General features: G+C 41.3%; 2 protein-coding genes across 2 annotated transcripts in view; one reads left to right on the top strand and one right to left on the bottom strand.

Annotated features, from left to right (window-relative positions):
• The window catches only part of slc25a26 (solute carrier family 25 member 26), an 87,189-nt gene extending 73,827 nt beyond the window's left edge, over positions 1-13,362 (top strand). Inside the window, exons 9-10 of the mRNA XM_041783109.1 lie at positions 1,817-1,890; positions 12,914-13,362. Coding sequence (XP_041639043.1) covers positions 1,817-1,890; positions 12,914-13,010 — 171 coding nt within the window. The 3' untranslated portion in view covers positions 13,011-13,362. The remainder of the gene's footprint in view (positions 1-1,816; positions 1,891-12,913) is intronic.
• A 2,420-nt stretch (positions 13,363-15,782) lies between these two features.
• Positions 15,783-21,376, bottom strand: part of lrig1 (leucine-rich repeats and immunoglobulin-like domains 1) — a 45,027-nt gene continuing 39,433 nt past the window's right edge. Inside the window, exons 15-18 of the mRNA XM_041782277.1 lie at positions 20,935-21,369; positions 20,278-20,412; positions 19,785-20,060; positions 15,783-19,302 (exon numbers count right to left, since the gene is read on the bottom strand). Coding sequence (XP_041638211.1) covers positions 19,118-19,302; positions 19,785-20,060; positions 20,278-20,412; positions 20,935-21,369 — 1,031 coding nt within the window. The 3' untranslated portion in view covers positions 15,783-19,117. The remainder of the gene's footprint in view (positions 19,303-19,784; positions 20,061-20,277; positions 20,413-20,934; positions 21,370-21,376) is intronic.

The following is a 21,376-nucleotide window of genomic DNA, read 5'->3' as shown; positions in this document are numbered from 1 at the left end:
CCACTGCAATTGTCTACCGACTTCCACTCTAGCATCTTGACATCCTCTCACAGAACAAACAATTTACATATTAAATGAAGATTAATTGAGAACTTTAATTGAATTAAACACTATTTAATACATTTTGCACAAAATCACATCTTAAGACTTCTAACTAGAGTTGGAAATGAATATGACTATTGTATTCAAGTAAAAGTAAAGTTTCTATGGTTTAAAGTTACTTCAGTACAAGTAAAAGTACTGGTCTATAAATCTGCTCAAGTAAAAGTAAAAAGTATTCCATTTAAGGTTCATTTGAATAGTAAGTAGTAAGTACTGAGTAGCCACTGAGGAGTTATACAGTAAAATATGGTCTTTCTTTATTGGCAATAACAACAAGAGAATAGATCTCCAACCAGGTCTGACTCAGACCATTAACTGTTGAAAATTTGTTGTAAGGTTGGAGTCTTCTGGCAAGAACAAAGTAGAAAACTAACTATAACTCAGTGGATAACTTCACCCATGGTGCAGATGTGTTTCACACAGAAAACAACAACAGTCCACCAGGATTATGAGCAAACAAACCCCAGCAGGGGTCACTGCACAACAGGCAACACCAAACACAACTAAACATCTAAAACAAATCTGAACACTGCCCAAGGGCATGATAAGGAACTCACAATGTCAAAAAAAACCCTAATACTTAAGACCATTTCACTTAGGATTTAGTTAAAATGACATTCTTGGAGTTAAAATGTTTGAAATATTTAACCATGAGATTTCAACTCTTCAGTTTTTTTTCAGCGCTCCAGTTTTTTGGGAAGTGATGTTACCACAAAAAACTATTTGATTACAGTAATTTGAATAATGTAATTAGTTACTTTCCACCCCTGTTTCTAACTTACACATAGACTCATATCACTGCCAATCAGGAAGTACAAACCCCTGGAGCATAAGGTGAATAGAAACTCCGAATTGGGACAATGCTGTCGGTTAGCTATAGGGCACTTACTTTTCAGAAGTACCTCCCTTTTAATTCTGATCTTTCCCTTTAAGGATTGTGCTGCCTCAGGACAGCTTTCTATCAGCACAATTTACACAGTGTCTCAGTGTGTGTATGTGTGTTTTGGACGCCTTTTTTTCCTCCATTCCACAGTGGTGAAGGAAAAAAACTCGTCAGATGAGCAGTCATTTCTCACCCACCTGTCTGCAACGGAAACACGAGGAATACGGGTGTTTTTTCTTCCTCACATGAATAAAATGCGGGAATCTTCATCTCATTCTTGGGAGTTAGGATTTACAGCCATCGCTGCAGACTGTTTCCTACATGCTCAGTGAACTGGAGCATAGATCCGTACATCTACTCACCATCTCCTTTGGCCTGCACTCCCTTTTATTCTCCTTTTTAAACTGTAACCCTTCACTGTCTCTCCCCACACAGCCTATCTCAACCCTGTCCTGCAGCTCTCATATGGCTCTGCCACTCCACAGAGATGGATTAAACACTTTCTGACCAACTAAGCTGTATTGTGTAAATAAAGGTCTCAGACTGACTTGTGTGGTGGGAGAGGAGGAGAACTTGTTGAGTGGGTTTTTGGGTGGGCAAATGGGTGTTGGGAAGTTGGAGGTGTCACCTTTGCTGATGCAGCTGTCCATGAGGAAAAATAGAGGGGTGGAGGTGGAGACGGAGGAGTAATAGGGGAGGAAAGGAGAGGGGGTTAAGGAACCTCAGCTGAGGAAGACTAAACAGGGAGTCTTTTGGCGAAGCAGGAAGTAAAGGAGACGATCCATCCATCATCACACCTCTCTTTTCTCTCTCTCTCTTGTGCTTCTGCAGGCGGGGTCAAGCACAGCAAGCGGCAACATCCCACTGGTGCTCTACGACGTGTGGAAGAGCCGGGGAATCACAGGGTGAGTATGCGTCTCTCAAACCAAACACCCCCTTCACACAAACTGTGTTATCCCAGCCCATTTAAAACCCCCTCTTTTACATGATTAGATTTTCCTAGACCAGCTCTCTCGTGTAATCAAGTTTGATGATAGACTTCTCTCTCTCAGGTGGCACAAATTTACAGCCGCTGCTGAAAAATGAGATGCATAAAAGCTTTTCCCGCGCCGTCCCATTGATTAAGGTGTTACAGGGGCCAAGTGGAAGGTTTTTATTTGAGTGTTGTGATGTTTTTATAATGTACACCAGACAAAAGGCCAGGTCTAATGGGGCCGCCGAGGGCTGCCAGCACTAAAACAAGCCCTCTCTCGCTCCAAATAATAGGCTGTTTGTGTACAAGCTGCCATCATTTAGTTAGGATGCACCTCGGCTTAATGCTCAGAGCAGATTTGGTTTGGGACTGGGCCAAACACCAGTGGGAGATCCCTCTGCCCCTCCTCTGTGTCCCACAAACACACTTCATTGTGTTATTGTTTGTTTGTCTCTGCTGCTGTGCTGGAATCTAATCAGAGAGAAATTACATTAGAGCTTTTAATCTGAGAAAGGATATTCCCTACAAACTGCGCTCAAACAGCAGAAATAAAACTACCCCCAGATATGGTAAAGGTCATGTTTGAGGCCACCTCAGTGATGTGATAGTCGGTGAGCCCCAGTGGAACTGCCTAAATCCTAGTCTCCCACCTGTAACAGCAGCCAAATAATAAATACAGGGGGGCTGTTTGATGCGACTCCATCTACCTCTGTTAACTTCCCTCTCCCTTCTTGATTCCCTCCAAATATCTCAACATGTGTTGAAATTACCCTACAACATATAAAAAAATCCCTTCTCCTCCCCTTATTTTTATGCACATGGAGTAGGCCGAGAGGAAAGAGACTGAATAAGAGACTGAGACTAGAGAATAAGTGGCGCAGACAAAAGGAGAGTGTGTAGAAAGTCAAAAGGGGGGCTTACAGCTCTGCAGGGCCAAAGGCCCGCTGGTTGCGCTGGTGCATGCCTGATACAAATTGCTGGGGCTTTAAAGCTGTAATTATGGTAATAGGCCCAATTGCAGTGTAGTGAAGCTCTAAAGTGCTTCCATGTGTGTGCCATGCCCCAGAGACCCCGGGTTAGCAGAGAGCAAAGGAGCTCACAGCGGCCTCCCTCAGTAACCTGCAAAACAACCAAACTGCCCCAGGAGCAGTGTCAAAACAAAGACTAACAGGCTACATGTCCCCCAGGCTGTGTCTGCTCTTGGCTTTGTGGAAAGTAAAGCGAGAGAAAAGTCAACAAATGGCATGTTTGTCTACCATTCACACAATAAAAGTGGAAGTATGTGGTAAACCTTAAGAGTACTTTTACTGCAGCACGACTCTTTGTTGTTAACTAGAGAAATACAGGGAAGTAGTTTAGCATTTAAATCCAGTCATATAAATCTAACCACTCTTTAGTTAACCCAAGTGAGTCACCGTGATGTACATCTGATCCTACTAACATGCTGCTTCAGTGTGTTCAACTCTTAGTAAATAGTTTTTCTATTGAAGCAGCATGTGTCAAAGTAGGGTGGGAATTATAGGGTTTCTCACAACTCGATACAATATGATAGGATATGGTGTGATACAATATGGTACAAGAAGCAAGAAGATTTGATTCTAAACAGTACTATATGATATGAAATGATATGGTACGGTACAATAAGATTTGATATGATACACAATGATACATTACCATATGTCATGAAATGTTTTAATAAGATACGATATGATACGATATGACCTGACTAAACATGTTATGTTACAAACATGATACTAAATGTTACATACAATGTGACACGATATGATATAAAAGGTACCTCAAGATACAACACGATACGACATGATACAGTACAAAACATACAATCGACATGACACAATACAACAATACAATACGCCCTGACACAAGACGATATAAATGATACGACATGATAAGATACCATACAAACGACACATGCATGACATAGCCAATTCTAGCTTTTATATTAAGATACAGCAATTCTGGAAAAAGGCGTTATGTTATTATCCATCAGAATTCATCCTAAAAAATAACATACAGGATTGATGTGTTTATTTGCTGCAAGTTGCTGTGAGTTTTCCCCCTTTACTTTTCCTGCACTGTCTGAAAATCTTCTGCTGTCAGCATCTTCTTCTATTTCCCCTGTCATCTTCTTTTTGGCCAGTCAACTTATGTTCACCTTTTTCCTGAAAACTGATACTTGGCAGCATTGATATAATAACTGTATCACAAAGAGCTCAACAACTGAATATTGCCATATCGATATTTGGTCCAAACCCTGAATCATATTAAGAAAGTTGATAACTTTGACATATTATGTAGTTTCAAGCTCCTATAACCTTGTTAAGCCAACACTTCATGCCAAATGGATAATCAGTTCTGCACATCTGTTTCATGGATCTGAATAGTTAGACAATTAAAAGATGATTCAGTGGACCCCTTCATGCAGGCCAAATCCAAAGAAAAGAACTGCAGCACATTAGTCACTTTAGGAAACGTATTCAGGTGCAAAGGACTAAGATTTTATGTTCCCTCAATCATCCTCAGGAGTGAAAAGGTTTTAATTTAACACACATCGTCAAAGAAGCAGGGTGAGTCAAAGGCTCTGTTCAGTTCTGACCTTTTCTCCGCAGTCAACTTTCAAAATATTAGGTACAAATCTGTTTTGAAAAAGGTCAGATTCAATGTGGCTCGCGCTGTTCACACTGTCAGAAAAACATCAGATACGAGTCACATGGGAGCAAAAAGACCAGATTCAATCACTTTTAACTGCAGTGTGAATGTAGCCAAAATGCCAGTATTTTATACCTGAATAATTTGCTTAAAGTGACTTATGTGCTCCATTTTTTCTTTGGATTTTCCCATGTGAAGGAGTCCATTAAATCATTTTTTAAATGTTTAAGGTCCTCTTCTAAAAAAAAAAAAAAATACTCTGAGAAGCACATAAACAAATTGCAAATTTATCTTTTGCTCATTACATTCCAGTTCTCCTACTGGTTTGTAAATCTCAGCATGAGTTCTTTTAATTACAGAAAAGGGGAGAAAATTCACTTACAACTCCTGGGTATGTGAGTTAAATGTTGATTCTATGGGGCTTTATGTATATCAAGACTGTCTGCAGTGTGCTGTTGGTCAATTTTGGGGATTTTCCAGTACATTGAGTGGCTTTGCTCTATCTGGTTTGACTCGGCGCAGCAGCCGATCATGACAGGGGATTTGCTTGTCCACCACATGGTAGATGCACGATGGGGCACTTTGAGTCGATGACTTTAAATGGCTCGCTTTGTAAGCATTGTTTTGTTCTGCCATAAGAAAAAGAAGCATCCATTGTTTCTTTCTTGTTCAACTGGTAAGCTGGCATACTGTATATTTCAAAGTTTTGTGCACGTCTAGGAGGATGATGACAAACCACTGTGACATCACCGTGGCACGCCTAGAGGCAGGTCAGGCGTGCTTGGGCCGTGCTCAGAGCAGCACCATTCTGGGCCCAGCTCAACGTAGCCCTGGGCGACCAAACTGGTGATGGAAAAGTGAGCTAGCACGGCTGTATTTAGATTGGCGTGGCCAAAAGTCATAGTGGAAAAGCCCCACTAGACCAACAACTATCCTGAAAAGTGATTTCAGGCATTAAAAAAAGCTACATATATCATAAAGTTTATTCACTGATTGTCAAGTATGCTGTTATAGTTTGTGACTGTTTCACAACTGACTGAAACTCTTCACAGGAGCTTTAAACAAAGATCAATTTATTAGGGTTCAGTCTGGTACACACTAAAAGATTTTTAATGTTTTAACAGATTTTGTTTATGTGAGAGATCCCACAATTGACATCATGTTATTCTTGCCAGGAATGCTGATGCACACCACATATGAGCTTCTACAATGATAAAGAACCATAAAGGTTTTAATCTTTCTGCTTCATTTATCCAGTGAAAGAGTAAGGACACCAGTTTTGAACATAGCCTCACATTGTTCCCGCTTCTTCAAAACTGCCAGGAATCTGATCCCACTAGCATCTAAAGGTTTCCAGCCCTTTCTTCTGAAGACTGAAGCTTTGTCTCAACTCCAGCCAAGCCATTCTCACTGCTCTTCCTCTGTTCTCTCCATCCCCACATTCAAACTATATTTAGTCCCATTCCCCAGGAGAGCCGATTGGCCGACAATAGAGGGATGACAGTCCTCAGTGGTCGGCCAGGCTGTGATGTCAGAGTGAGTCAGGGCACCCGGGAGAGCAGAGGGGAATGTTTGAGTTCTTTCTCTGACGTCTCCAAGTCCACAGGTGGGCCAGAGCCCAGACGTGAAATGTAACAGCAGTCAGGAGCTGAGACAAAACAAGAGGATAAGTTTAAAACTAGTTCATTCCTCACATTAACAGTCTGATCACATGAAAACTTTTTGAGTCTGCTGTCTTGATGTTTAGACGTCCTACTGCTCAGTTTACAAGTCTTTGTCTTTTTGTTTCTCACTTTCAGCCGTTAAACTTCATTGGCTTTATGTGTCAGGAACTATTGATGCATTGAAATGTACTTACAGTATGTCTCCACATGGGTTTTTTAGCAGTTACACTCCCTCTCAGTCTCTCACACTGAACCTTCTTTTCCAAGCCATGCTTAGCTATACCTTCACTGGCCGTCTTGTAAAACACTCGATCCAAGCAAGGGAATTCAGAAACTTGTAGCTGCGTGAATAGTTGGGATGGTTTTGTGATCCTCATCATACTCAGCACCTTGTAGCTTAGCAGTGACGTATGAGCAAATCTTGAGTTTCCAATTAAAGAGCTGCCCTCAAGCCTCCAGGAATGAAACCTATCTTTAGTGCACTGAAAGGACATAACCTACAGCTCTGAGGTGGATCTATGAGAGGAGTAAAGAAAATGAAAAGTGCAGAGAAACATTCTTACTTAGGAAACATATGTTAACTTAATGTAGTTCTAAAAAAAGTTCAGAAAAATGATTGTCTAAGCCAAGTTATGTAGCCTTAAAAATTCAGTCCAATTACAGTACAATGAGAAAATAGAACTGGAGCATGAAAATTAGGCTACAACTCATTGTGTCCCAATGTCTGCCTTGAACTTTTTTTAAGGGGCAATTAGGTACCAGGGCTATGGCATTTAGTTTCTGCATTTTCCCCAATCAGGGTTGCACATACAGAGCCTGGGTATGTTGAAGATGCTGATGCTGTTTGGGCTGTGATAGCCATGTTGTAGGGTAGGTAAGATAAATGAGATATTTGTGTTGATATGGTGGGAAGTGAAAGCTAGTATAGAGGGGCCTGGCTATGGGAGCCAGAGTTCACTGATCAGGCTTCAGGCTTCAACTGAAAAGAGAGGTCACCCACAGGAAACTCAAATGATGTCCCCGTGCTTGCAGCTCACCACTCTGCATAGCTGGGCTGAGAGGACCGGAGAAGGGCGATGTGATAGGATAAGTAGCATCAGCGTTGTCACTACCTGGAGTGGCATGCATGAAGCACGTGTCTGTTGAAGATGGTAATGCTATTGCAACTGTAGGCCATGTAGTTGGTTATATATGGAACTTATCAGTTGTGCAGAGGTGAAATTGAGATTAAGGGTCAGACAGGAGCGCAGCCTGGTCACAAGCAGTCAAGCAGCTGAAAACACCTGCTCAGGTGGTATTGACATTGCAGGGGAATTGGTGTGCCAGCCCTAGCTGTATAGGGAATCTCTCCACTCTGACTTTCCACTAGTCTGTTGGTTTTGTATCAAGTGAATGGAATTTTGTGCAAAAGTTCTCCAATGTGTCCATGTTGTCAGTGATGGTAACTGTTGCAACTGCTCCAGTATGCCGAGGGCTGACACACAGCCACAGCTCTTAGCACAGGCAGCAGAGTGTCTCTGTCGGGCCTGTGAACGACACAGTGCCGGTGTTATCAAGTGAAATTCACATGCTGGAGCCAAGCGGCAAGCTCCGGTCCTGAAAATGAAGCCAGTGCAGAAGCACAAGAAATTGCAATACAGTGAGAGTTCACTTGAGGCTGGCTGCTGGAACACTGGAAGTCCCGTCTGAACACATGTTAAAAGCCGTTTTTTGCACAAGAAATAAACTGGTTTACAGCCTAGCTCAAAATACCAAACGTGTCTCATTAGCTAATGTCATCATGTGCTCTCACTGTACGGGGTTGTACCACAGTGGTTTGGATTATATTTAGGAAAAACCTCACTGTGCACTGATTGGCGTGTCTCATTTGTATGACAGATAGCTCCACAGGCAGAAGCTACGTTTCTGTCAACCAGAATGCTAGCTAGACAGGAAGTCAAGCTTAGTGGGCAGGGTGTTAGGTTAATTTAAAGTTTGGTTGAGACAGCGATTTCAGTATGGAAGATTGGCTTCAAAAGCAGTTTGAGTCCACCTATTGTAAGCAGACGGCTGATGTGACACAGGCTTTGCCCAATTCTTTCCACAGTCTATGACTTGAGCCATGGCCAATCGTCAATTAAGAATTATTTCTATGCAAGCCACTTAACAAAAAGAGTAGGTCCAGACGAAACCCTTTGTTACATAAATGCTGCGTGAGCACAGCTCTTGGCAACATTTTCCCTACTCAGCAAAACCATACTCATGTCAACTCATGTCTGGTTGCAGATCAGAATCTCAGACAGCACCTTTCACAGACCGTTAATCTGAGATGCCACGATGCCTCGTCAGAAGAGATATTAAGGCTGAACAATTAGGGAAAATAATCAAATTGCAATTTTTTCCCGCCAATACTGTGATTGTCATTTAATATTAGATTATTTTTTAAGTTTAAGTTGGTATTTTGACAAACACAATAGATTGAAATATTTTAATTATTATGTGATGTGAAAATTTTTACCTTAATTTTGATTAATTTCCCAGCCCTTACAGCTATGCATGCTAAAAATTTCAAAATAAAATCAGATTTAACTTTCACTTGGGTTAAGGTAAGGATTTTGGTGAGGGTTAGAATACGAAAAAGTTAAAAGTTCATTACCTGACCTTAAAACAGTAAAAAAATCACAGTAACCAGTCTGCTTACAGGAAAAAGCTCATCCTTCATGATAACATTCTAACATAGCTAATGTAGCTCCCTTAGCTGCGTAAGCTATGTAAATGATGTAGCTATGTGGCTAATGTAACTTAAGCTAATGAACCTCATAGATATACTTACTTATTTAATAATGTAACTGCCTAGCTAATGTAGTTAAAAGTTAAGCTCATGAAGCTCAATATTTCGATACTAACATAGCTGCGTAGCTAACATAGCTAACCTAGCTACATAAGCTACATAGCTATGTGATGTACAGTGCTTAACAAATTTATTAGACCACCTGTCATAAAAACAAGAAAACATAATTATTTTAGAAATCTTTCAAAAACTTGTTTAAAACTAAAACCGTTTTACCATTTTGAACAGGAATGAGGAATTTCAACCTGAATTCACCTTTTTATACTCAAATTTGAGCCGACTCACTGGGCTTCTCTGAGAACATAAGAATAACAATTATATTTTAGCATTAAAAATATCATTTGGTTTAAAGATCTTCTACATATTGGTGTATTAACCATTGCAGAAACATAAAAAATGATTTTGGTAATTACCAATGCTGTTAATTTAGGGCGGCTGTGGCATAAACCTTACTTTGGGTGGTGGTCTACTAAATTTGTTAAGCGCTGTACATAGCTTATGTAGCTACATTAGCTGTAGCTTTGTTAGCTAAAACTCATGTTGCTGAAGCTAACTTAGCTACATTTGCTTACGTAGTTACCTTAACTTTGTTGCTAGTGTAGCTAGAAGGTAACAAAGCCAAAGCGAGCCACCATTTGTGTAATATTTCTAAAATGGGTCTATCAAGTGACCTCCAGTTTAGTCCTCTAACCATTTCTCTGCTTATTTATGAAATATTGCTTATTTTGTAATATTTGCTATGAAGGTATAAAAACTGTAAGTACATTGCGCTGGCAAATTATGCCACTTCTGTTCAATTCACAAGAATCCGCTCTGCTGTGGGCTGTACCAACCTTGGAGATCATTGACATTTTATTGGCGGGACAAATAGGGTTGGTGGAAGGGGTGTCAATTTTGAGGTTCCATCAGCCAACTTGCTTTAGCCATATTTGGCTCAAAATTACATCATCAGCAAATAATGTACCATTCATAGGATGTATTTGGGCTTCACTTAATAAAACAGAAGGAGACGGCTGTCCATATTAATATAGCACCAGGACTTACTTAAAAAGAACGGATCATTTGGTAGTGTCATAACTAACCTCTGTGCTGTCTCACTATAACAAGGAAAATCATAATGTCAGCTGTGTAAAAGGCTTCTTCTCTTTATTACTGCATGAGCTCAGCTGACAGAATGTAACAGCATTTGTTCTGTTTCAAAGTTTTTCAAGAAATCGACATGGACAGAAACAGAAGTACGAACACAAACACCCACGCAGATGATGAATACAGACAGATATTTTCTGTGCACAGACGTTCCTCCTCACACAGGCACCCATCCACAAACACACAATACTCTTCATCCGTTACATCTGGCTCGGCCGGGGCCAGACCATGTGAGCGTGGGGGCGGCTTGGCAGACGGAAGGTGTCAGTAGGCAAATACTCTGAGACAGGCAGAGAGGAATAAGAGAGAGATGTACAACAGGCAAGTGAGCACGTGTCAGTGAGGTGCATGACGCAGCAAGAAAGAGAGACGGAGGAGAAATCCCCGAACAACTGAGCCAGCTGAGGGGGCCATGGTGGACATGGATGGAGAGAAATGGAAGGATGGACAGAGGAGGGACATGTGTGGATGTCATCTGGCCATCAGTCACGCATAGAGAGAGAAGAAAGAAGGGGGGCTCGAGCTCCGAGGAGGCCCGAGGGTGGGGAATTGAAGTCTAATCCCAAAAACAGCTGTGTGTAGTGGGGTGGACTGAGAGAAGAGGGGTCTTGGGAGACGAGTACTCTCTCATGGCTCATCACATCCTCTGACCCCCACAACGTCAACAGCCTCATGTTGGGCCTCATACTCTGGAACTCAGGGCCTCTCTGACTCTTTGTAAAGTGGCTCCACTGACAAGGCCTCATGTCTGACCTGCTCCCATGCACCCTCTGCACCCAAACTCAAGGCCCTGCTGCCATGAAGGAGCATAAATCACTCACGGACACTGTCGATCAGTAGAAAGACTCCTGATACAGTCAGTCGCCATCATCTATGATCACAATTCCTTTACAACACAAGTTACAACAACACACCGTGGAGGATTAAACATGAACATCCAAGCTGAGGTTGTGAATGTTCATGTGAAGAACCTAAGAAACTCCAGACATGGTAAGAAAATCCTCAAAGTGAAGCAGTGCTGGCAAAACTCAAAGAAGAAAGGAATGAAAGAAGAGAGTCAAGAGTTTAGAGCAACAAACAGCATCTGAACTAATGGCAGTTGTGTTCTTTTTGATTCTGCCAAACAAAATATGCAACTTTTAAATGTATTTCTGCATATTTCTGGGGGGCGGGGGGTCATCACTGCAGCAGTGTTATGAAATAAGCTAGGACCTTCTGGACAAAGATCTGCTCCTCAAGATTATTGTTTTTTATAAATGTAGTAAATTTACTGTGGATTTTAAAATCTCCTAACAATGATAATTGTCCATGCAGACTAATCATTTTTTGCCATCAAATGCAGGTTAATTTCAGTCTCAGTTACATTTGTTTTGTCTCTGTGGTATCAGTGTAGCAAGACTACTTTAACATTATGCTTATGAAGTGCCTGCAGTCCTGTGTGTTCTTGTGTTAATCACATGACCTCATCTCTTTAGAAAAAATAGATACATAGGTACTTTTGAATAGTGGAAAAAAAGCCTTAATTTAATGATTAATGAGGATAAGTTATTTTATAACTTGTAGGGCTGCTTACATTAATCCGTTGGTAGCAATAAGAATTAAGGTTAAAAATCTGTTAATTACAGTTGTTTGAATGGGAAAAAAGATACCATAGAGTCTCCCTGCTCCAACAGTGATTAAGGACACCATCACTATTTTTAAAGTCTAATTTCTCACCAATAAACAGACATAATAAAAGCATTAAAAAAAGAACAGTTTGTTGAGAAATTCTCTGAGGTTAATTGTTAACCTTAACTGGGTTTCTTAGACCAAATAACCAACAACATAGCTCTTTAAAAGTGTCAGGGCAGTCACATCAATCTGGGATACTTGGATGTCAGTGAGTCGTTTTGTACATGCACTCCTGTGTATTTCTTCATGTGTAACAGTAGTAAACACTGTATTTTACAGAATAAGCTAAAGCTTTTTCCGTCTTCTAAGCCTGTGGTTCCCAAAGTGAGTTTGGACCCCTGAGTAGATTGGGAGACACTGAAGAGGAGGGAATGCTTTCCAAAAAAACAAAGAGAAATTTAAAGTGATTCAAGAGTTATATTTTTCCATCATTGTAAAAAAAAAAAGGTCTTAAAATGAGTTCAGCTTAAATACACCATAGTTATTAAGTGAGATGTGTTCTAAAGGGAAAGTAATGCATGCAAAAACACCCCAAAATTGACATCATCCCGCAACCCCTTCGGGGGTCCCGACCCCCACTTTGGGAACCACTGGTTTAAGAAATAAATCAGAAAGTCAACATCTTAAAACAACATCTCTTTGCATTCATTTGATTCCCAAATCAAAAATCTAAATAAGAATTGTTTATATAGACTTAAAAAAATCAAAATACAAAATGATTCATGTTAATCAGAATCAGAAATGAGGATGAGAGGGTGGAGGAGAGACAAGATGGAAAAGAGCCACAGGCTGGAACCGAACCCAGGCTGCATACGTACATGAGATGTGACATAACATATAAGCCACCTGTGCCCCCAAACTGACAATTTACTGTCAATTCCTGCCTGCGTGATAGTCGAGGCTGTTAAGAAAACAAAGACAAAGTTTTCTCAAACTTTAATTAATGTCTGTTTTATGCTTTTTTTCTTCTGTAGGCTTTTTGCGGGCAGCATCCCGAGGATGACCTTCATCAGCTTGGGTGGTTTTATCTTCTTGGGAGCCTATGAGAAGGTCCGCAGCACTTTGCTATAGCAGCATGTCATCAGTGACTGTCCGCAGGTCTGACCTGCCAGAGGGAAAGGAGGAGAAATGGCTCTCAAAGTTGCACCCTTGTCCACTAAGCTGCTCCACACTGAACATCAGTGATGTGAGGGCCCCTGGAGGTAACAGACACCAGGTACTCTGAGAGAGCACCGTCCTCAGGCCTGATCTCGCCCAGTGTGCTGTTCCTGCTCATCTGAGCCCTTTGGAGTTAACAGCCTGATCTTGAGCTAGTGTGGAAAAACGCAGACAACGCCCTGTCACCAGAGACTGTCAGTGAGCATCTTTACTGTTTAATGTGTGTGAATTCATAAGTTATGCTATTAAATGCTGTCTCTTTTTATGCTTTGACTGAGATTTCATGATTCCTTTGGTTCTGCGAATGCCCCCACGGTTTAGTTTCATGATCATTTTAGTGCTTCATCCATATTTTTCTCTCTGCTAAGCCAGGTCACCTGTGTTTAAGACCCACCAGGGAGAGGCTGGGTAATATCACAGCATTGTTACATTCCTGCTGAAGCACATCTGAGCTCATCCACCTGCAGGAGCTTTAATTTTATACTGTGGATGCCTACAACAATGAACACTTTGTTCAATTAAAAAAGGCTTTGCTTTTATTAGGAGTCCCTACTGTCCTGCTTAAGCTTTCGTTTAAGCTTTGGATACACAACATTTATTATGTCCTTATTGCCAAGAAGTTTAGTGTGCAACTTGAAATACTTGTCCAGTTACTTTGTTGCATTAATTGTTTATTCTTTCATAAATTTTCATATTTGGTGCATGAGGTTAACTTAAATAGATTGTTGCCTCATTAGTGCCAATAAAAAGTATTCACCTTTTGAATGTTTGACCTTCTTATTGATTTAATAAATCAATCATGGTCAATACAAGTTGGCTTTTTGACCAAAGAAAATCATAAAAAAAACTCTAAATGATAACAGATTTCAAAATAAAAACATGTAATATAGAATAAGTGACTGCATAAATATTTACCCCCTTCTAGTCAGTATTTAGTAGATGCATCTTTGGCTTTAATCACAGCACTGAGTCTGCTTCAGGGATGTTCAGTGCCTTGGAATTTTTTGTATCCATCCCCTGACTTATACTTTTCAATAACTTTTTCGCCGATTTGCTTGGAGTGTTCTCTTGTCTTCATGGTGTAATGGTAGCCAGGAATACTGATTAACCACTGCGTAGACCTCCCAGACACAGGTGTCTTTATACTACAATCACTTGAGTCACATTCACTGCACTCTGGTGATCCTCATTTCACTTATTGTGAGATTACTAGCATCAACTGGCTGGACCACTGTTGAATTAGGTCAGTCACTTTAAAGGGGGTTAGTATATATGCAATCACTTATTTCATGCTAAATATTTGTGTTTTAATTGACATTGTAGAAATCTGTTTTCACTTTGACATTAAAAAGATTTTTTTTTTTTTGTCAAGAAAAAAAAAGCCCAATTACATCAACCATGACTGATTTATAAAAGAATAAAAGGGTAAAACATCAGAGGGGGTGAATACTTTTTAAAGGCACTTTAAATGAATTAAGGTGTATCATATTTTCAACGGGGCTGATTGTATTTTGTTACAGATATAAGTAGTGGACAAACTTCAGGATCTGGTCAACAGATCCCAAAAAACACATTTTTCCCACTCAGTCTGAGTGGTATCTTGCTGCACAGCTGGCTTTGATTTTATTTGCCAAGTTTCCGGGATATCAGCTGCTGACTGCATGTAGGGAATTAACTTGAGGGAAAATATGTTTGTGTTGTGGTCTGTTCTAAATTGACCATTTAAATATCAGTTGTTATGATACAACATGAAATACAGATGTTATTGCATCTGGCCTTACACAGGAAATGGTATGATTGTGAAAAAGCATATTATATCTCTGAATGTCTGTTGCAGCAAAGGCTGAAATTAAATGGATAAAAACTGTCTCGCAGGATTCGTCAGGGCAGTTAAGTGGTTTTTTATGTTAAAGATAAGATGAGTGCAAATGAGATGCCTTCTCTTTTGGCTAGTTGGTTCAGCACTGATGGTTTCCTCATGTCCCTTTTTTAAGAAAAAAAAGTGCAGAACTATCCAAGAAAACCTTTTAGTCAGAAGACACACAAATCATTCCTCTATGTCCGATTAAAGGGGGATTATATAATTGCATTTGCAAGAACAACTGGCTTTATAATCAGTGTTTTTCCTCTTGTATTCGGTGAATAAGCTTGGTGTTGTCCTTGCAGTCAGCTCTGAGGTAAAACCGAGGGCTTGATAAATCCTGGCGGCTGCACAGGGAGACGGATGGCCTCACAGGTGGGAGTGTTTGTCATGCTGCTTGTCACTAGGCTGTTGGACAACAATGGCCGGTGTGTGATTGGTGGAGGCCACAGCCAGGGGCACGTCAATCATCCAGTGACACACATCCATCTGGAATGCACATTCTGGCCAGCTACTGACCCTCGGTCCAACCCTGACTCGATCGCAAATATTTTAAACAGCCCACAGAAGGAAAAAATATGCCTGCTGTCTTTGGGAGCTTCGGGGAGCCAGGACACATTCCTGGTGGGAAGATTAGCTTTGAGTTTGTGTGTGTTTGTGGTCCATGCACAAGCTACTTTACTGCTTTGAAGATCAAGGTCTCAGGGTTTTGTGTCTTGTGCATGCTCCATTTAAATTGATGGCTTCTCTGTATCTGCTAAATGCTAACTCAGCTGCTCAGATTCACTCAAACATCCTTTCAATAAAACAAGAAACACATAGAATCATAGCAAAATGGGGTTTTATTGGACACTTCAATGCCATGTTAGATACTTCACTGTTTCAGCCTTGACATTGGTACAACGGTTCAATAAATAACTCAGCTGCACCTTGCTTCCTCTTGTCCCTTTTACCTGCTACAATGGGATCTCTTTTCACACACGGATCTCTGATTGGTCTTGCTGGTAAAAAAATCACCTCTGATAGGTGCTATCAGGTGAAACCAGAGGAGTGTGTCCTCCAGTTTACCTTGATAAGGCCACAGGTAACAGAGCACAAATACATGAGACAATGTAAGTACTTTGATTTGTGAGCCAGCGTGTTCAGGGATCATGATAGCCCTGACGGGTTTGGTTAGAGCACTTTTCACAAGCTTCCTAAATGTTCACAGCATGAGGCCGCACCTTTGGTTACCTGAAACATTGTTCAACTGCAGTGATGAGGATAAACATGTACTGATTTATGTGACAGAGGCAGGATTACTGGCCATTTGCTTGAGAATATGCATTATGGTTGTCAAAATACCGAAACGTAAACAAACATAGGAATCTAGCAAACATTGAATACCCTTTTCAATACCACAGCAGCAAAAATACAAGCCCTATATGCCCAAAACTGACTGGTTTCTAGCATTTTGTTAACAAAAATAGCAGGGTAACTCCCCTACAATTTCCCTAATCTGCAGAAAAACATAACCAATGTTTTTCAGCAATTTAGCAAAGGGCAGGAGTTTCACTCAGTTTATAAAAGAATTTTTCCCTTTCCTGTGCATCTTCCTTATAAAATAGGTGCATGTTTAAAGTTTATTTTCTTACTTGTACTAAGGTTGGGGACATGCTAGACCATTGGTTCTAAACGGATGGGTCGGGACCTAAAAGTGGGTCATGAAGCTACTTTCAGCGGGTCGTGAATTGGTGCCTGTAAAAAGCAGCAAGGATGTACAGAAGTTCTAGGTTTGAATCTGTTTTTATTTTACTCTGTTTTGCTGGGCAAGGACTAGATTTTATCATTTTATGTCAGACCACAACTGATGAAATGACTGCAACAACCAATGAAATAGCAGAGAGCTGGTGGCATCACCAACCAGATGTTGCATGCTATTAAGGCTCACAGACATAAACAAGCTTTACCATTATCTCAGCCAGGATTCTTTCCATTGTTTTTTTTTTTTATTTTTGCTGCAACAATAATGCATGTCATGACAGCCAGCTGAGGATTTCTATTGCCCTCCATGTTTGTTTTTCTTCTAATGTCACGTTTGATCATGCAAGTTTCTGTGAGATCTCAGGTGTGTCTTATGTATATTCCGTATATTGCAGACAGGTGGTATTGAAAAGTATAAAAGCATCAAAAACGTTGACAACCTTTGAATGCACAGTGATGGATGTTCAGGCACATTACAGCAGTAACAACAGATCATTTACCTGATTCTCTTCCTGGCCAAACTAAATAGAATCGAGTCAGTTTCAGACTGGAGATGTGTTTTGGCCACAACACAGCTTGATTTTCAGTTTGTTTGCATGTCAGGGCTTTCAGACTGCCTTCATGAGCGGCGCATCTCACATGCCTGATGCGCGCAGAGAATTTAAAGAATGGAGCTCTCAGCTATTTTTTAGCATACTGCGCGCAGTTATGGGTCAAAGCAGACAGGAAAATTATAAATAGAGAGCCAAGTTTACCTTGTAGCAATTATGTACATCCACATTAGAAGGATATGTTTGTAGTCTGTTTCTTTATGACCCCCGGAAGGCCATGAGCTAAAATGTGTCTGTTTAATACAAGCTGTTCTATAAACTTCTGCTGTTTTCGTAGCTTTTGGTTTCTACACTGGTACATAATGTCATGGGAAAGAAAAAAATAGTACGAGTACACTTTCAAAGTAAATGCGTGGTTTAGAATTTCTTTGGAGAAACTCTCTTGTTTTGATTATAATATAAAATGATTTACTGTTCTTGTTTGCTGAAAAATACATATGATGAACTTAAAAAATAATTGCATGATAAATCGCAAATGCAATGTTGGGAAAAAAATCTCATTTAGCTTGTTTTCCCACATCATTCAGCACTGAATCAAGTCACTTGTAGGACGGTTAACTGAGGTTAAACTTAAGAATGACAGAGCTTTGACAGGGGGAGACACGGCCGACAAGCAGCAAAGTCATGAAAGCCGCTGACCACGGGCATATGGAACAGGTGCGCAGCAAAACAGGCAGCCAGTCTGAAACAGCTGTAAGAATTGAGCATCTGACCGTTTAAATAAAGTCGCTTTGCAGTAGGTTTCTTTTTGAATGTGACAAAGAATTTATGACTGATCAGTACTAATAGATCACAACTGTTGGCCAGCATTTGCTCACATTTTGTTGCAAAATTGTGCCAGGTATCTTGAACAAGTAAGAGATCATTTAGAGAAGAATATTTTCTCTTAGCTAGATCAGAGCAGCTTCGCAGTACCTTTAAGTAAAACAGGTGGAAGAGCCTTAACTGTAAAGTATGTGAGAAATATCTCTTCACACAGAGGATGATCCTGCGTTCCTATTGGCAGATGTCATATCTGCTTGTGTATGAATTGATTATAAAAGTGCTTCGACTGATCGCCCTCCAATATCCCAGTTTGAACCATCAGACGTACCAAAATATTTCACATAAAAGCTCTTCCTTCATTCAAATAAACAATGCGTGTGAACTGTGTTTCTGTAAGGCCGTGTTTGGCAGCATTTGTCAAAAAAACATTCAAGTGCAATCAAGTGTTGCTATAAAGAGTGTACCAGTATCTCTCACAAAAGTCTCTGATATAGTTTGAGTTTTCTTTGATCATGCAATAAGGCACCGCAGCTGAACGTTGGTAAAAGCTGAAAAAGGCTGTTTTTTTGAAGAAAAATAAAAATACCATCACTCCTTTCTTTGTCATGCACATAAATTCAAATACTCTTTTGTAAAAGTTATATAATATATAAGAAAACTCTTATGTACAGTCAAATGTCCAAAGGTATATTTCTCTTTTTTATCCCCTGCACATACATACACTGTACAAGATTCCCTACATTTACATGCTTCAAATGCAAGTCACATTTTCTGGAGCTAGAATTCTTATTGGTCACCTCCCAAACGAAGGTTTTTAACTATGTACAGCTGATACGCTCAGATGGGACGCCACCCACACAAGCTCCGCCTTCACACTCCGGATGCCCCTCTCTCTCCTGGTTCTCCCTTTCAGTTCAAACCCAGGAGGTTTAGGATGATTCGCCTCGGTATGAGGTAGCAGTTCATGTATTTCCCAGTGCAAAAAAAAAAAAGTATATTTCACTCGGCTTCTGTGAGTCCAAGTTTTGGGTGAGCTCCTGCTAGTCGCTGGCTCTCCTTAGGGGGGCGCTCTCATTTTGAGAGGCTCTGAGGGTGTGTCCATTGGATAGCAGAGTCTGTCTGAGCTCGGGCTCACAGTCACTGTCCAGGTGGCTGTGGCACGTCACAGCACCCAGCTTCACCGGCTTGTGGAAGGACTCGTCCTGTGATGGAGAGCTCAACGGCACTGAGGGGGCGAAGAGGAGAGGGAGGGGGAAGAAGAAACAGAGTCAGTGATGGGACAAGTGTGCAGACAAATATGAGCTTGAGAATAGAGAGGCAGTGGAATGTATGCTCAGGGCTGCGTTGACATGTGGAGGTGAGAATCGGTATTTGGAGGCCACTGGTATTACTCCTTGCTAAAGGAGATGAATCCCAGAGCAGGTCGAGACGTGCACTTTGGCAGCAGAGAACTCAGAGCGTCTTTACACAGAGATCTCCTGAGGGGCTCTAAGCATTAAACTATGATACACTGTCAAATGCTGCAAGGAGCCAGTCCATCAGCAATCATGTTTAAAGGAATTTGCCTCAACAGAGGTTCCCAAATTGCTGATAGTTCTCACAGCTTCAGCTTGTATACACTGGCAAAGGTCAGCAAAAAGGTGTTGGTCTCTGGGCTAATGCTGTTAGCATCTGTTAGCTGATCTTTTTAAGTGTATTCAGCCTCACCTTTTCTGTCACCCAGTTGTAACGTGTTGTGGTTTTTTGGATAGCCATGCAAGTCCTTTCGGATCCCATTGGGTGTCCCGTTGCAGAGCGGGGTTGATGGTGTCCCTGTGTCGTTCTGCTCCCCTGGGTGGCAGTAAGAGTGTACTGGGGGTGCAGAGTGCTGCTGGTACTCCATCCCTCCAACAGGGCCGAACCTGTGCGGCAGGTAATCAGGATCTTTGGAGTAGTTGCTGCTGTTCTCCATACAGTCCGTACAAAGCACAGCACCGTCGAATCCTGCAGGCAGGGATAGAAAAATAAAATGATTTGGCGCAAAAACATAAACAAACGTATGTCAACACTGTGGTCGGGGCGTCTGCAGTAATTATTTCTGATGCTGAGCAGACCTTCAGGGACAGCGGGGCTCTTTTCATGGTTGTACAGCAGCTTTGCTCATGGGAAGTGGGAGAAACTGCTGGGGAGCACAAACATTAGGGGAGGAACTGTGAGGTACCTGTGGTGTCTACAACGTGTCCGTTGGGCTGAGGTCCACCAGCTGCCTCCACACGGATACACACATCCTGCCGCTCGGAGAGTGTGCCCTGGGAGGAGAGGTAGCTGGGTACATCTGGAGGAACAATTGTCTCATCTGGGTGAGGAGAGAGATTACAACACAGTCTGTGAATATGGCGTCAGCGATGACTCAGGAATTTATTACTTTAACATTAATCACTGAAGTCCTTTTCTCTGCAAAAAAATCACATTTAAACATTTATATCAAATGTCTCTGATTTTCCTATTACCATGAAGAAAAAATGACATTCTCTAATTCTAATTGCAACACATTTTCAGGCTTGGTTATGCTTTCTGTTTGGACAGACACGGAATCGTGACGCAGAAAAGCTGGGAGGCAGTGTCTTTAAAAATTCTGTCTATGGCATGTTTTAATGGAAGTTCTACTGTACTTGTCTACCTTATTACTTTTAAATTAGATGAACCCTCTATTTTCTTTGAAGACATGTTGTTATAATCATTATTGTGTATTAAAATAAAGTGATTTAAATCTTTATGTGAAAAAAAATGGAGATACTGGTTAATTTAGTGCTAAAAATTAAACATTATTATCATTATAGTTAAATTTAACCATGATAAACAGGGAAGAATAGCTCACCTGTGTTAGTGACGCTACACTCCTCACTCTTTTTCCTGGTCTGATAGATGATGCACACCCACACCAGCGATGTCAACACAATACTCGTAACCACGGCGATGACGATGATCCCGATAGTGACTGTGCTCGGCCCTGCTGGTGCTGGACATGCACTGCGACGCCGCGTCACCACCAGCTGGCTGTGAGCACGCTCCGTGCCCAGTGTGTTGGACATGAGGCAGGTGTAGCGACCAGCATCCTCCAGGGAGGCGGAGCCGATGACCAGCAGCTGATTTCCTGGGGTGAAGTGGTGTCTGTCGGATGGGCGCAGCGGCTGGTCGTTGCGCAACCAAGTGATGCGGGGTGGAGGGCTGCCCAGGGCCTTACACTGCAGAGCCACAGTGTCTCCAACCACTACGCTACGGTCCTCCAGGTCCTGGGCCAGGTGGGGGGTCTCTGTGAA

This window comes from Cheilinus undulatus, linkage group 3 (assembly GCF_018320785.1).
Source record: "Cheilinus undulatus linkage group 3, ASM1832078v1, whole genome shotgun sequence".
In the NCBI taxonomy this organism is placed as follows: Eukaryota; Metazoa; Chordata; class Actinopteri; order Labriformes; family Labridae; genus Cheilinus; species Cheilinus undulatus.
The sequence above is the reverse complement of the archived record's forward strand: the minus strand, read 5'-3'. Positions and strand labels throughout refer to the sequence as shown.